The sequence below is a fragment of the Epinephelus lanceolatus genome, chromosome 17 (genome assembly GCF_041903045.1).
Source record: "Epinephelus lanceolatus isolate andai-2023 chromosome 17, ASM4190304v1, whole genome shotgun sequence".
Lineage (NCBI taxonomy): Eukaryota > Metazoa > Chordata > Actinopteri > Perciformes > Serranidae > Epinephelus > Epinephelus lanceolatus.
In genome coordinates this window covers 6625219-6643198 of record NC_135750.1, presented here as the reverse complement: position 1 = coordinate 6643198, position 17980 = coordinate 6625219, and the positions used below count along the sequence as shown (strand labels likewise).

Genomic DNA, 17980 nt, shown 5'->3' with positions numbered 1-17980 from the left:
TGAGTGCGTCTCTTGAGCTTTTATATCTTCAGAGCGGGGACATTTTGGGGAGTTGGGTGCACTATAGCAGTCCTTCAGTCCTTTTCTCTTTGAAGGAATTTTAGGAGGCTAAGGCTTGATTTTAGAACCATTAGGGAGCGATCACACCGAGATGAAACGCTAGAAACGCGATGCCAGTAAAACCATTGTTTTCCTATGATACGGCGTGTCTGACTGGCGTTCAAGCGTCTTTTTAGATGGGTGTTTTTCCGGTGTCTTTTTAGACGTGCATTTTTGTAGACGCTTCTTTTTAGATGCACGTTTTTAGACGTGCGTAGACGCTGAAAAGTTAAAATATTTTCAACTTTTTGAGCATCAGACGCCAGTAGCTAGCGCACATTGGATAAGTGCTTCCAGCGTTTCAAGCGTCTTTGAAGCGTCCGCGTCTCTAGCGTCTCATTTCTGTGTGATCACCCTCTTAGATTCAGGTCTGGGCGGCCCAGTCATCAGAAGAAAATGTTGGCATTGTACATTTCTGCAAACCACAAATATGTTACATTTGCATGTATCATGTCAACGTTTCTAGTATAACGTATTCTATGAGCTGACTTTGTCATCTGATGGTGGAGGCAGGGGCGTTGTTACAGACAGCGCAGGCAGTGCAGTTGCAGTGGGGCTTCCTCTAGAGCAGTGGTTCCCCACTGGTCCAAAAGTGGGTCACAGGTCCACTCTGAATGGACCGTGAGTGACTTGAAAACATGACCACTGATGTGCTTGTAAAAAACGCACTTCATTTTAAAGTACCATCAGTTTCCAGCACAGATTTTATTTGAAGTGCCATTTCCACCTGTGGAGTAAATGACTGGAGTGGAGTAAACGGACAGCTACTTACAGGAAACAGCAAACTATCTCGAAGACATGGCCAAACGCAAGTATAATGCTGAATGTATTACACTGTGTGGATCCTAAATTAATGATAAGGAGAAATCTGGACCCTGTGGCCGGATGTTTTGGGATTCATAATATACAGATTAGCAGTTATGATTGATAATATGTTTGTTGATGATGTCCAGCATCAAGTCTGTATTTGATCATGTAACAATACTATTGCATACATTGCAGCATTTCTTACCGAGATAATGCCTTGAAACACGGGTGTTTTTTTCTAAGACATCACTGCATTTCTTGCCTGGATTGTGCCACAAAACAGGGTATTTTAAGCCAGAATATGATCTTTTCCTAATCATAACCAAATGTTTTTGTGCCTAAACCTAACCACATGTTAAGCACAGCATTGTTAAAATGTAAAGAAACATAAAGTTTCAAGGTATGTGCTGCATAATAACATACAAATGTAACATATCTGTGGTTTGCAGAAACGTATATAGCCAATATGTTTTTTTCTGGCGAGACTGGGTCTATGTAAATACAGTAATGAGAACTGTAAACACTTTTGGGGAAAAAAAAACACTTATCCAGTGTCAAAGTGTGTATGTGTGTCCATCCCTACATGTGTACTTTGGCGCCGGTGTGCATTCTTAACTCTACTTTTCTATAAGTGAATGTTGACAGTGTGTGTGCTGGTATGTTTGTGCCCACCTGTGTGTGTTTGCACTGTCTGTTAGCTTGTGCATGCCATTATGTGTGTGTGTGTGAGTGTATGTGTGTGTGTGTGTGTGTGTGTGACAGGCTGAGCTCCACTAACACAAGTGCTCGACTTTGACACGGGAGCTTGTCCGCATCCATCAGGATCACTGCCATCATCTCCTCACAGCCCCTCTCCTCCCCTCTGTTCTCCTCTCCTCTCGTCCAGATATGGCTGTTGTGCTCTGGAGATACTGTCTCTTCCACTCACATTTGAGAGATGTGCAAAGGTGTGCAAACACACATACACTTACCTCCCACCCTTCCTCCTTCACTCACTCCATCACTCATACACGTGCCTTTCTTTTCTCTCAGTAACAAGCTGACAACAGACAAACGGATGTCAGGCAGAGCAACAGTACACCATGACATCTCCTGACAGATTCAAACTATGCCCTGCCTGACCACAGCTGGAGGATGGAAGGACTCCTATACACTTTGCCTGGAGCAAGGCATCGCGGGGCTGCAACCCTTACATACATTCTCCACCCTTGGCCAGACACAAACAGCCTCACAGTCGACAAAAAAAAAAAAAAAAAGAGAAATAATGGCTCCATTATTGGCTATGTTTCTGCAGCACATGATTATCTTTTTATAGCCAGCAGTGTTTATGTACACACATAAACACAGCCACCCACGCTCACACTTACACTCTCACCCAGATGCACACACACAGACACTCATGTGCACGCTCTGATAAACCATTATACGCAATAAGAGACATATTATGTGCAGATTAGAAAGCGCTGATTAGAAATCATATGGATTGTCTCTTTAATGAATCGATTCAATTGAAACAAATTCTTTCAGCATCTTCAGCCTGTAATAATAATAATACATGAAGCCTGCAGCTCTCAGTTCTCCCTCAGCTGATTCACTTTTCATGACTCAAACGCAACACAAAGCAACTTGTGACTAAGCAGCATGATTCACCGTATATTTATTTATTCCTACGGATTCTATAAAAGCAATAATAAAATGTTACATGGTTGTTTTTCTAAAAGTATCGCTGCTATTAATATGTGTTGGAATATGTGCCATTGAATCCCAGGCGCTCCCTGCACTGTCAGTAAGCTACAGGAAAGATTACTGCTTGAGTCAACACATCAGCCACAGTGTGTGCGTCTTTAACATTATCTTATGAGAATACTTTGAACGTATGTATTATTCACGTATATAGAGTGAAATCTGTTTAATATGGGATGTTTTTGAGATCACAATGATGTTAAAAAGACAGCAAGTGTGTATTGATTTCTGCCTCAGTCTCTTGATACCAGTAGTTGAGTCCTGTACATAATGGAAAACTATGTTCAGCCCAGTCACCTGGTGAGAGTGTTTGCATTGTATGTTTCTGCAAACAACAAATACATTTGCGTATTTTGATACATATCATATCAACATTTTTTAAGTGAGGTAGTATATAAGCTGACTTTGTCACTGGGGGGGTGGAGGGGATGGTGGGTGATGTGTCATCAAGGTGTCCTGGTTTTAAAGGCTGCACTACAGTAAAGTGATGTCATTTTATTATTTGCTTTTAATTAATAGGACATAATAGTAATTATATCCTTCATCGTGTAGCTATATTGTGAAAGCACCAACAGCCAACCCTGCCATATCGTCACAATATCAGTGGTCGAGAATATTGTGATATTCAATTTCTCCATATTCCCCAGCCCTAACATAGCATGTCAGGTGTATGTGCAACAACTTCTCACTCCGACCTCGTCACATTTTGACATCTGGCCGTGGACTTTTCACGTCCACATGACGTGCAAGGTACCCTGGGTAAGTGGGTTGTTGACGTTCTGGGACACCGTGTCAACTTCAGCCTGTTACATGCATCATCTGTTTTCAAAATACACTTCTGTTTTCACAGGAAATGTACAGTTTGCATACAGTCTCTTTCAAAATAAACATACTATGTTGCTACTACACCATGAACATGACCACTGATGTTATTTTTTTCCTTTAACAGCAAACTCACGTGATAGCATTTAGACAACACACGCACATAGTTGGGATTAGTAAAAAAAGAACATGGTTTGGCTTTATGGGAAGCGAACACTGGCCTCCCAGGTGAAAGTTGGTAGCTGCTGGACCCATCCACCACCCCTTCCGCCCGCCCTCCTCGGACTTCAGCCACCATTACTTTTGTTGTTGTCCCGCTGCATTTCCTCCTGTATCATGTCAACGTGAGAGAACAGCTTTTTTTGGCGGTGTCTGATGCCGGAAGTCACTGACCAAGTGCCTGTTTTCATCGACCTTGGAGTGAGACCGGGTTAGTACATGGATCTTTTCTTTAAACCAAAAGTTCTTTTATTGCATAAGCCTAAAAATAAAGTAAGCATGCATTGGTTTAAGCTTATTTTAAAAAGAGACTGTATTCATGTAATGAGCAGAAACTTACATTCCATCCCTGAGAGTCCAGGAATGACATGAGCACCATAGTTTGATACGTAGGGCCACGGATCACACTGATGTGTTTGACAAGTTGGGAGTGAGAATGTGTTGGCAATGAGGGTTTATAACCGACATCACAGGTGCACTTAATGTTAGTTTTACCTACGGATAAAGTGGATTGGATAATCTGTCTTAATTTATAAACTGCAAAACTGTTCATTCTTGACCTTGGGAATAGTCGCTTTTCCTGGAGCTTTCAACCATATGTCGCCATCTTTCACAGGGGGTTGCTCATGTTTCACTTATAGTCACAAACAAGCATTTCAAGAGTGCTCCATATTGAAAATTAAATTGCAGTTACAACAAATGGGATTGAAAGATGTAAAAAAAAAAAAAAAAAAAAAAAACTATGGAGTTACAGTAAACTGAAAGACACCAGTGTCCATGGAGCAACAGCATTTCAACAGGCCAGTAATTAGAAAAAGACAGCCTAATAGGACAATTACAGAGCCTCTAGTTGAAGATGTCAAAATGGCCATTAGTGTTAGTGTCAGCAGCGTGACAGTCACCTTGACCAGATTTTGAAATGAGAAAAGCATGAAATATTCATGAACACTTAAGAGAGGAGGAGGTGCACGAGGGAGCTGCTGTATGTGGGGATTGTGCGTGAACCCTTGTTACGTTCGTGAAACATCCGTGTGTGGGTGCCTCGCTGTAGGATACATGTGCTACACGTGTGCTTAGGTGTGTGTGATCAAGCCCCGCTCTGGAAACACACCGACGGAGCACTGCTTCTTGTTAGTCAGAGTGGGAGACAGACATGTCTGGGCTCAGGGCACCGCTGCCATTTCAGAGTGAAGTGCACTACAGTGGAAACATACATCAGTGGGCTGGTATAGCTCCCAGGTAGCACAGGAACTCCAGGCCTGCTTAATATTGCAGACGCAGCTTGTCTTCAGTTATTCTCTCTTTTCTATTCTCCCTCTCTGTCTCTTTCAATCTCCGGCCCTCTTTTCCTGTTTCTTCTTTTCTCAGCAATCCTTCATGTAAATATATATTTTACTCTGCGTCTTCCTCTTTTTACTGTCACATTCATTTTTCCTCTCATGCATGCTGAAATTCACCGCTGTGCCAGAGTTTCGTCGCTGGGGAAAGATTCCCCAAGGTAGGTGTGTAAAATTGCAGTGTCTTCGCGGCCAGCTTATAACTTTCCCTCATTTTTTTCCCCTCCTAAAAAAAAAATAAAAAAATCAATAGTACTTCTCTGTGCTCTCTTTTTGTATTTATTCAGAGTTCTCCATCCTGCAGGAGGGGGCAATGCAAACTCAGTCAGAGTTTTGGAGGGAAAAGGAGGGATCATTTGCATACATTTGCATCCAATTAACACATCAAACCTGCTGACTTGAAAGGGATGCCTTGATTAGGAACACCACCAAATTACTGTATGTCTACTTCTTCACTCCTCTCTTCCCCCTTGTCCTCTCACTATCTCCTCAGCTTGCTCTCCTCTGCTCCACCGCTGAGTATTGTTACTGTACTGTTTGTGTGCATTTGTGCATCATTATAGAGAACTATGCTGGAATATCCCCCAACCTTTGATGTGCCAAACACTCCCTATCACCCCATCTCTGTCTCTTGCCTTCTCTCTTTCCCTGCCTCTTGCTTTTGTCTCTCACCATGAGGTCATGACTCTCCCTCCCCTTTCCTCGGGGCATCACTGACACGTTTGGCGTAGCTGTCAAACATTTTAAATCTGTGTGTGCATGTATATAATGCCTTCAAGCGCACCTACAAAATGCTTATACACATGACCGAATGTATTATAAGCCTCCTAAAGATGAGCTGACCGTGTGGGTGTTGGAATATAAATGTACTCCCGTATCGCAGCTCACTGATTTGTATCACTGATTTATGTAATGAAATACATCCTGGCTGTCACTCACTTCAAAAGCTTAGCAGGAAGTGAAATGATATTTACAACATCTTATTTCACTGTTTTAGATTCCTGGAAAATAGTCCTGGACAATGTGTAAACTCTCTTTATATTTATATATTTGGGTAGAAACTTAGATTTTCATTTGTCCTTTTTCTCTTGGCACTATAAAAACTCAACTGAACTGGCAGCAGGTCAGCCAAGACTCACACTGAGCAGCTACACATGATGCATTCACAAGATATCTAGAATATTTCCATTTGACAGAATGGTGCAGCCGTGAAAAGATGTATTTTTGGGTAAAAATATTTTACTCACAGTAATAGCTTCTTTTTACAGAATGAATAATGCTGCTGACTGTGTGGATTAAGATGATTTAACTTCAAATTTTAAAAGGGAAAGTGTATGTTAAGGTCTTAATATGTTCCCAAGGAAATTATTAAGTGCTCATGAGTATAATAGATCTATTTACTGTTGCTAATTTGGCCATCAACTACTCAACCTGCAACATTGCTAATTTGGCGATATTATCTGACTCAGACACTGCTGATGAGAAATGACTGCTGTCATTTCTTTACTTCACAACATGTACACTTACTTATATGGCAGATTGACACAGTTGGTTAAAAAATAATTTAAAAAAATGACTGTAGTAGACACAACCTTTCGTCTTGGCAATGCATTTCGCCTTTTAGGGTTTTTCCATCACCACCTTTGGCAGCAGAGTCAAAACATGCCGCACAGATATACGTTTCCTTTGTTACTGTAAACATGCCATGCCACGGCAAGCAGTGTCCCAGAAGGTACATTTGTAGCTTTTAACTGAATCTCTGTGGTGTGAAGTTTAGTTTCTCTCTTTCGTCCCTGTTTTTACTTTAGATATCTGCTTTATTTGACTGTTTCCTGTTTTCTTATTTTGCTGCTTCACAATAAAAGCTTTTACACAACAAAATAACAAGGGACTTATGTGAACTGGTCTCTCTGCCTGATTTGAAAACTCTCATATGTACACGGATGAATGAATCAATTGGTTCTTGCAAAAGTTATTTCACTGCTGAGCATTAATGCAACCTGTGATGTGAAATCATGAAAACTAAAACAGTCATAAGATGAATAATTAAAAAATATTAAAACACTGTGTTTTATCTGACTGCTTTGGGATATTCTTTATCAAACAGTCTTAAAAAAAAAAAAAAAGCCTGCAGTTGGCGTCGCAATTAGTCGAAGTACTATTATTCATAACAGCTTTGCATTTGACAATTATTTTAAGCTTCCAAAGATGATCGCCCGCTGTGCACATCCCGATTCTCCATTTCCTGTCACTTTCTCTCAGAATTATACCATGTGTGTTGTCACACCTACATAACAGCACAGACTCCAACAACAGACAACAGCTTCTAGTCTTATACTATTAATTCTGCCGACGGCTTTGACAGATTCAGTCACACTTGTCCCAAATGATCATACCATATTTACGACGTTATGTTTGTCAGAGGGAGAATGAGCATTCCTCCACACACATACACGTAAACTGTATATGTCCATGTTTGCCAAAGGGCCTTAATTGGATACTCGGTGCTGTTTACCAAACTGAGCGAGCTAATGCAATTGCACAATTAAACTTGTTAAATCTTGCTAATTAAAACCAACAAAGACGTCAATACAAATCAATCGCAAGTCAAGAAGTTAGAGAGCTGAGGAAATGGCATTGAGAAGTCGACTTGAGAAACTCACAATTACAGGAAATCACACACTTGTTAGCTGTTAACTAGTCCGTGCGTACACAGTCCTGCACGTACGGCTATACACTCAGTATATGTACTTTTAATCATTAAAGCCAGCATTTGTGCACAGTGCTGGTGGCATCAGAGGGTCCTCATGATCATATTTCAGTGGCAACCCATGCATTAGAGTCCTCATGGTGTGGATTTGGATATATAAGGGAATGAATGAGCTGTAGCTGTATGTAATCCGAGAGATGGGTGGAAACACTGGGTGTTTGGTTAGTAAACACTTGGCTATTTGAACATCAAGCCAAAAAATAGCAAGATTAGCACTGTAGTCAGTCAGTGCTCTCCCTTCAGCTCTGGTTCGCTTTCCATCAACACCAAAAAAAAAGAAAGAAAATACCTGGGTCTGTCTTTGGCCTACTTCACCAGCTGGTTGCTATATTTGTCTCTGTGACAGTTGGTGCCGGGCAGGTAGTGAACACTGGGTTTATCAGAACTGTTTTGCTGAAAAAACTAAGAGCAGTGAGATGAACCAAAACAGCAAATGTGCTGTGAAACCAAGACAATGTGCTAAAATAGGCCGAAGGCTCTTTCAAGCTGCATAATTAATTCTCAGTGGGTTCAAGCAGTCATTTGTGTCAGTGTTAATACAAAAATGTATGCTGATTTGTGAAGCTTTAAAGCAAGAGCAGCGAGCAACTGTTGCATTTGCATTAGATACAGCCAAGATAGCAAGAAAGAAGAATATAAAACAATAAGGATGATTAAATAAGAGAAAGATGATGGCTGATCCCTCTGTACTGCACTGACTTCTCTTTATATAACACCCTGATTGAGCTGCCAAGAGATCATTAAGCCTTCATTGTGTGCTAATTAAATCGGCACACTGTGACATACTGATGTTTGGCCACCATCGCTCACACTCTCAACTTCCCTCAGTCACCATGTCACCAAAAAAAATAAAAATAAAAGCCTTCTCATCGCCTGTTTCCTGGTTTATATTTGTCTTCCTCCCTCCTTGGCTCCCTCCCAGCTTCTGTTTTCCATTCTCAGGCACGCTGAGTGCTCCTCTTGGCGTCTTGGAGGATTCACTTGTCGAAAGCGGCGCCTTCTAGCCACAATATGCGGTCTCTTATCTGTTTAATTTTCTCCCACCTCGAAAGCATGCCACGGCATCAGCCTTGTTTATTACTGTCAGAGAGACACCAGTCGAACTCCCACTGGTGTGCCATTATTATAGCACAGATGGCGATGAGGGTTGAGAGAGATAGACAGAGAAACAGAGATACAGTGAGAGAGAAAACACAGAGAGGGAGGGCAGGGGAAGAAGGGGGGATGTGGGGGCAGGAAGAAAGCAAGAGAGCGGAGTGAAAAAATAGGTGTTTTCCACTTTAACCGCAACCAGATGGTTTTCTGAATGTAGGCAGACAGAGATCCCTTTTTTTCTCCCCTGTAATAACAATGCACCTTTACACTGCTCTGTTTACAACACACACACACACACACACACACACACACACACACACACACACACATGCACACACACAAACACAAATGTGCATTCCTATATAGTGAGCATTCAACACACCCATCCCAGAGGCTTTTTCCTGTCAAGGTAAATCCCTGCTGTCAGAAACAATAATGCACAGGATGCACTGACCCCTCCATGAATTCCTTGACTCTTGTTATGCTCCCTGTTGGGATGTCGTGGGTCTCTTGGGGTGACAGAAACTCACGTGTGTGTTTTTGTGTTGGTCACTGCAAATGTCCTTCCAAATGCCCAGAGAGGAGACTTCAGGACCTTGGACAGCGACATTTTCTCACTACTGAACTTCTCATGTTTATTTCTTTGATTTATCTTTTTAAATTTATTTTAATTTAAACAGGTTTTGAGTGTGTGCTATGTTCACAGCCCAGTAAGCACTGATTTGGTGGCTTGCCTGTTAAAGGACATGTAGCTTAAGCTGGCTAAGTCTACGTTTTTTGGACATGGGTTAGACAGCGCAAAAAAAGTGGTAACAAATATTTTGTTTTCTATTTTTGCTCAACCAGATGCACAGCATTTTCTAAAATCACAGGTTGATGCCTGTTCCACTTTTTTTTAAATTTTAACTTTCATTTGTAATGCTTGTAAAAATGAAATGAAATTAAACTATGAAATTATTATTATATTATTATGAAATTGTATAATTTACATATATAATAAAATAAACACTATTTCAACCCTATCACATGTTGGCATTATATGTTTCTTCCGCAGATATGTTACATTTGTAAGGGGTTGTACACACGCTTGGTCTTTAACCGCCTGGAAAACGAGAGGTCGGGCGCCGAGCACCACTTTTGTGCCTTTTTTGAGCCAGCTTTCAAGAGCACGGTGGAAACTTGCGTCTGAGTTTGCTTAGCAACCTTAACAAGCACCATATCAAAGCCTATTTACCTGAAATCCTGAGAGCAGAGCTGATCTTCGTCCAGGTGCTGTTTAAAAGTGTGTAGGCCTATCGTCCGTTGGAAAGATGTAAAGCTCTGGCAGCTCTGCACTAACATGATGAACTTTTCCATATTTACCACAGACTGATATTTACTGAAGAAGAGAGAAGATATCTGTCGGCTGTGACTGGTTGTTCCTCGTCACGTGACATGCACGCTGCTGCGTTCCAAAAGTTGTACTCTGATTATCTCAGGGCGCAGCCATCGCGCCTTGAAAAATGCGCACATGGTCACCCAGCTATGGTGTCACTCTGGCATTTGAGCACGCCTGCTGTGTGTCTACATAAATTTGAGGGCGCAAAAAACACGGCATGTACACGGCCCCTTAGTTATTATGTAGGGGATATGTTAAAAAATTCATTTTTCAACAACCCTGTGGCAATGTGTGATTAGGTTTAGGAACAAAAACCATTTGGTTATAGTTCATTTTTTGGCTTACAGATCCAGTTGTGGTGGCACTATCACAGCAGGAAATGCAGGAAAGTCTTGTTAAAAAATGATCACTTTTGGTGGCACTTTCCTGGCTAGACACACGCAACAGTGTCTCTGTAAAAAAACACAACCACATTTCATGGCATTATCCCCGCTGGCAGATGCAGTTACAGATCGCTAAAAAACACCCATGATAAGATGCTTAAAAACTCCAAGAAGATGCAGTGACAGGTTGCTAAAAACCACCTGCGTTTGGTTGCAAAAAAGATGTGAAAAGACGCAGAAATGACTCACTAAAAAACAACCTCTTTATGGCACAACCTGCGCTGGAAACACAGCGACGGGTCAAGAAAAAACACCAACATTTGGTGGCTAGAAAGCTGCTAGAAAAACAGCAATGACTCGTTGAACAACTGCTTTGGTTGTTTGTTGGACTTGAACAGTGCATGTGCAGCAGTCTGCAGCTTTGTAGGCTTCTCGACTAAGTGACACGCCTCCACCATGATACATATGAAACGTACAAATGGAACATATCTATGATTTGCATAGATGTACAAGAACCAAATTTTCTTCTGGTGACTGGGCTGAATATTGTCGACGCCACATGTATAATAATTTTAGGATTATTTAGTATGGCAGTGGGGTACAGGCTTTCATTCCCAGATGCTTCAGGTGCCTGCTCTTTTTTCATATGCGTTTTAATCTCCTTGTTTACTGGCAGCTTAGATGTGTGTTATTGCTGCTATGTTTTCAATTTCATGCATGCTTCTTGTTAATTGGCTCGCCAGTGTGTGTATGTGTGTGAGTGTGGAAGGCAACGTTATGTATTCGGCGGAGCAGCCACTCTGTGCACCTGTGTGGCCCAAGTCAATCTGGTGGCGCTGGTCCGTGGCCGAACGCTTTAGAAAAAGCCTGAGGTCGCCCAGGAAAGGAAAGGCTGGAGTCCAGGGAGACAGGAGGGGAGGATGAGGAGGATTGTGAGTGAAGGGAGGAGGATTACACTCCAGAAGAAGAGGTTTGCCTGCTGCACAATCTCCCCCTCCTTACCTGTTCTTTACCTTGAGCAAACAAATGCAGGAGCCAGACTTTTTTGCACTTACAGTACCATTAACATTTTTAAAGCCACTCCAGATTTGTGTACTTAGCTTTAGCTCTCGGGACATCACAGTTTGATTAATCTGATCTTTTCTTCCTTGAGCGAGTTTGTTGTCAGAACTGTTTTACTTCTACTGTCTTCCAAATAACCTCCATTCACACTTTTACTTGTCACAGAAATAAGCAAATGAGCTCTCTCAAGGTTATGTGTGTTTTTCTTGCTATTTAAATATCTATGTCTCTCTTTCATGTTGGTCGAGCTCTCCCTATTCCTTTGAGAACAAGTTGCCATTGAGTTTTATTGCCTTTCAACTGAGTCGCCAGGAGACAATATTTCCTAAAATGTGATGCTCTAGGCAGAAGTCCCTATCACTCCAGTGGGAGGAAGCTGTGATGAAACAGGTGAATGATGTAAACAAAGAGGAAGGCAGATGAATAGCGAGGGGCGAGAGAGGCACGCAAAGGGCATGCATGACGTCATTGAGGATAGCAGTGCTTTTTGTTTGAAGGTCTTTGCTAGAAGCTCTCATTCATGAAGCTAAGTTGTTGAGCAAAATAAAGAGGAATGCTGATTTTTTTGTTTATCATTCTATCTAAAATATCCTTGAGTCAAATACTGCATATCATTCAATTCAAGATGTGTGTACAACGACAGGGTGTGCTTTTTACCCATATTGCTCACATCAAGCTCGACAGCAGCCGTCCTTCCTTCACAATTTACGTTTAAAAAAATGTTAGCCCTGAACCCGGAGGAGGATTTTATCATTTCTCTCTGAAAAGCCCCTCAGCTGGTGAGAGGTCAGCTCCACGACCTGCAACACAGTCTGGGCCAACATCTTAGCTTCCAACACACACACACGCCAGGTGTGTTTGTGTGAGTGTGTGTGTTGTATATCTGTTTCTGCCCTCCGGAGAGTGTCTGTATCCCAGACCCAGGTCTCATTGGCGTGAGCTTTGCAGGAATCTCTTTCAAACCTCCGCTACCTCCACCTGCCAGGTGAGATTGCCTTTCTATCGCTCTGAAATAGCCTCTCGACAGAGGGCAATGAGATGGGTTTAGCTAGCCCTTGTTGCCAACTAGACTGAGGGAGAACCTTTCTGCCTGGTCACACCAGCAGGTGGAAATAAATAATAAATGGGCCAGAAATCAAATCGATCGCACCTCCAAAGACAGAATAAATTAAACAGCGGCCACGGAGAAGAGGCAGAGCTAAATCTCCAGGTCCTCTGGCTCAACAGAGTGACCGAGGCAATTATGAAACTGTGGATTTGTTACTCAGAGAGTCACCACAAAAGCCAGAACATGAGAGTTAAGAGAAAAATGAGAGTATAAATATAATCACAAAGGGAAGACACTTAAATAGACAATATTTAAACCAGAAATTACACTAAAAATATCATTAGAGGTTTTGTTCTTTTTGGGAAAATCCTACTAAGCTGATAAAGTAATTAATCAAATTCACCATCACATACTTTTATAACTGAATGCCTTGGCCTCTTGCCATGTTCTGAAAATATTATCTTAGCACACTGACTAATTTACTGGTTAGCTGAACACTAATGATTGAATGCCTGAATATGTTGCCCAAAGCAGTGAGCACTGGCGTGTGTGCACGCGCGCATGCAAGTGCCTTTGTGTGTGTGTGTGTGTGTGTGTGTGTGTGTGTGTGTGCCAGAGTGAGCGAGCACGCCGTATGACTCACATCGCGTCCCCTCCCCTCTCTGCAGCCGTCCCGTGGGTTGACAAACACAACCATCGCACAGCGACAGCACTAAACAGCGCTCTGGGGGACAATCGGCACTTGTTTTACAACTGGTCGGGAATGGCACTTGATACTTGAGTTATGACTCTTTGGAGAAAATCATTGCAAAAAGGATCAAGTTTCATCTCGCAAATAAAAATGATTAATTCTGTGACAAATAATGCCACAAACCGGCTTAATTCATCCCCATTAAATGTCTGGATTGATCACACTTTTACAACCTGATTTGTCTCAATTTGTTGTAAACACAAATTGAATCAGATTATGCATTGATCCTGTGCCTGGGGTGAAATTTGTCATTCTTTTGTTAATGAGGATAAATTAATGTCTAACAGCATGCCAAGTGAAGCACAATGTATCCTCTTTTTTTTCTTCTATGGTGAATTTTAGTAATGCAGCAATTACTTCCTGGTCTTTTGTCACTTAAGGGCCTTTTTCAGACTGTACATCCATTCATAAAATATTCATGTAAAAGGGTTTGATTCCAAAAAGAGTCATTACCTTAGTTTAATTCCTGAGTTCCAAACTACAAAATATTACCCCTTCTATGCTCTAAATGTTATTTTTTAAGCAAAGTACTAAATACACTTCATAGTTTTACTTCATGGTCATACCAGCTGTTATTCAAATTAAGAGCCGGTGCCATATTGTTTGATGGTCCGTATCTTTCCTTTTGAGAGCTCATTGCCACACGATTAAGCAGTCGAGATCAACCCGGTGCACATTTCTCTCTCCTCTGTGCTTCAACACACACATTAAGATGCACAGACAGTGTGTTCAAGGCCATCCCAGTGTACATGGCAAACCCTCGTTCTTTAGCAGCTACGCTTGTCGACAGATTATGTTGTCATGGCAACGGAAGCCAGCATGGGAGGAGGGCAACAGCCCTCCTCTCATCGCCGACTCCTCGTCCGCCTACACCTCGGTCTTTCTCTCCTGCTCTCTGTCTGTTTTCTGCCTCTCTTATCCCGCTTCCCCTCGTCTCTTTCAACCATCAACGCTTTCTGAAATAAAAGCTGAAAAACAGACGTCTGTGTGTCGCGGACTTCAGTTGACTTTTGACTGGATAACACGGTGGATACTGTACTGAAAACTGCAGAAGACAGGCTGAAGTGGATAGCTCTTTGAGTGCATTCACTCAAGGAACCAGTTGTCCAGCTGGCTTTCAGCAGTAATATGATTCCTTAAACATTATGTTAACAAAAGCCACTGTTGTCATCAGGGAAGAGAATTACAGAGAAACTGTGTGCAGGTAGTTTTCTGCTGCAGAAACCTAATTCTTTGACCATATAGCTTGTCCACTCACTGCACTGTTACTTGTTCCAACAACAGACATAAAAACAATCCTTAGGAGCAGCATCTTGTATCACTGAAGTCCAAATTATACTTCCAGCGCCTGTGTAGCTACACACCCTCTAACTACATAGATTTGTCATTTGAGCCTGTTGACGAAGGGAGTCTATGCGCTGCCGAAGCTGTATGACTTGGCAAACTATGCACCTTACACTGCGCCAACTTGTATGCAGGTACCTAATGTAGTCTGCGTCTGTTTTAGAGCATTTCAAACAAGTATGGTTCCAAAATAAATTTGTATATCAGAGAGAAATCAGAGTACTGGCCCTGCAGCAAGCAAGACGTTTTCATACCAACTGTTCATGTAAATGCATCAACACATGTCCTCTGTAACTAGACTTCTCCCAGTATTCTGGTTCCTTTGTGTGCATGTGTATACATTATTATGACATAATGTGTGTTCCCGTGCACATGCATCACTGCATCTCGTGTCCAGCTCTGTCTATATATTTTCTGATTCAGAGCCTTACTTGCATTGTTGAGCCAAAGCCTGACCCCCATCATCATCCACACACTGTACACGCTTGGTGCATGCATACGGATGTATACTCGTACCTCAGGGGAGGCAAAACAGGCTCTTTGAAAAACAGGTCGGGTGGAAGTCCTGCGGTTAGATTTTGGGAAGAAGTTGTTCTGGGACTTAATTAGTAAAAGGGCCCCACATTTGAACAGGCTAAGTGCCCATGAGCTCTACTCTCAAATCTGGGACATCTAAGGCACACACACACACACACTCACACACACACACACACACACACACAAACACTGAGCAGCAGAAAATCTTTCCATTCTGTATATCAGAAGAGTTTTCAGAAGTGTAGGTCTTATAGATATATACGAACAACAAAGAGTGAATTAAATAAACACTTAAATCATCTAAGCATCAAACAATCAAAAGTCTGTATGCGTGAAACACAACTCAGATAAGTTTGTAGCTCCCTACGTCAGCTGTAGCCACATTGGTTTTACAGCACTTCAGATTCTAACAATGATGCAGAGTCATGGCAAAGAGAAAGCATCAGAATCTCCACAGAAATATTTCCATGTTTCTGTTTAATCCACCTCTCAGCTGTTGATCCGTATGTTGGGTATGATCCAAACAAACATTATTTAACTAGGCTAATACATTGCTAAATATGCTACTTCCATCACAGCTGCCGGAAAGCATGGCAATAGCAAAAGGTGGAAAAAGTGTATGACCGTTTGAACATACAGATCAACAGCAGAGAAGTGGATTGTGCAGGGTTTGAAACTTTATATGTTCAATAATGCCTTTTTTGCCAGAACTCTAGGTCAACATTGAAATCCACTGTAGCACAATATTGACATCATACTCCCCGAAGGAACGAGCTACAAACTTTTCAGAGCCACTCTTTAAACCCAAAGTGAGTGAGATGAATGATTGAAACTCAAAGGACAGATTTTTGGTGGAAAAAATCTCCAAACTAGAGTGTTAGTCCTCGATCTGTTCAATACTTGTTCTATACAGCACGATCTAACAAACAGCCCATGACCAAAAAAACAGAAGGCACAAGAAAAAGATATAGTATTCCTCTTGCCCTTTTCTCAGAAGTAATAAACTAGAACTACCGCCCCAGTGTGTACGCCTCTGCACCCCAGTCAAGTTTCTTCTACAGTTTATGACAACATGGATACTCCACACACACACACACACAGCAGCAAAGAAGATCTATACAATCAGCACAGCCTCAAGGTGGACACCCAAGATTAGTGTCACCAATTCAGTATCAGACCAAATGTCTCCTCTTCTGTCCCTGAGATATGACGCTGACTAATGGCCAGAGAAGTGTTTTCATGCGAAACGTTATGATGTCACTTGTCGGTGAAGATTCAGTCATCCAGGTCATGGTAATCGTAAGTGCTAATATCATAGGCAACTGGACTTGCTTGCGTTTCTTGAAGACATTTCGCATCTCATCCAAGAAGCTTCTTCAGTTCTAAATGACTGGTATGAAGTTGCAGGCTTTAAACCCTGTGTGGGTGTGAACCCTTGCAGAGTCGTAGGGGTCATGTAAGCTCTTAGTTTCAGAGTCGTTAAAGTCACAATGTGAGTCACTGACCCACCTGGCCACCATGTGAGTCGTTAGGGTCAGGTGGGACCAGGGGTGAATGTGTGTGAAGTCGTCTGGGGAGGACTACAACTCTGCAAGGGTTCCCACCCACACAGGTTTTGAACTGAAGAAGCTTCTTGGACGAGAGGCGAAACGTCTTCAAGAAACGCAAGCAAGTCCAGTTGCCTACAATATAGCACTTACAATTATGATGTCACAGTGAAGTTGACCTTTGACCTTTTGGATATAAAATGTCTATGAGGCATTTGTGTGAAGTTTTGTCATAATTAGTGTAAGAATTATTGTGAGGTCACAGGACTTTGATCTTTGACCTTCGACCACCAAATTCTAATCAGTTTATTCTTCAGTCGAGGTGGACATTTGTCTCAACTTTGAAGAAATTCGCTGAAGGTGTTTTGGAGATATTGTGTTCACAAGAATGAGATGGATCTGAGGTCATATTGACTTTGAGTATCAACCACCAAAATCCAATCAGTTCATCACTGCGATCAAGGGGGCGTTTGTGCCAAATTTGAATAAATTCCCTTAAGGCATTCTTGAGATATCTTGTTCACCAGAATGGGACAAAACAAAACAAAATGCCTCTGGCTATGGCTATTGCCAGCATGGTGGCATGATAAAAAACTCTTGTGTCAGCTCACAGCAGAATCTTGCACAATAGCAGTAAGTCTTTAAAAAGTTTCTCAGACCCAATAATCACATTCAAACAACATCCAATCCAATAAAGTCTCATCGCAGCATGATACAAGAAAGCCACATCACAAACTAGTCTCAGCCACACCCTGAATGTTACTGTTGAAAAATATATAATCAAGAGCAGGAAGAAACAGAAAACATAAATGTAGTAAAGAGCAGGTGAGAGGAAGAGGAGGCATTTGAATAATACAGTATAAAAACAGCAGGTCAGTCACTTACTTGCAGTGCTTGTGAGGCCCGCTAAGCGTCTCGATGACAAAGCATTCGCCGCCGTTCAGGCAGTAGGCCAGGTCCTTCTCATGACAGGGTTTGAAATGCTCCGAGTGCAGCGGAGGGACAGTTGGAGATGCTGCAGGACAAACAAAGAAACTC

General features: G+C 41.9%; 1 protein-coding gene across 1 annotated transcript in view; it reads right to left on the bottom strand.

The window, feature by feature from the left end:
* Window positions 1-17980, bottom strand: part of nrg3a (neuregulin 3a) — a 536209-nt gene that overhangs the window by 185496 nt on the left and 332733 nt on the right. The window contains exon 2 of the mRNA XM_033642364.2: window positions 17828-17957. Within this exon, the coding sequence (XP_033498255.2) occupies window positions 17828-17957 (130 nt within the window). The remainder of the gene's footprint in view (window positions 1-17827; window positions 17958-17980) is intronic.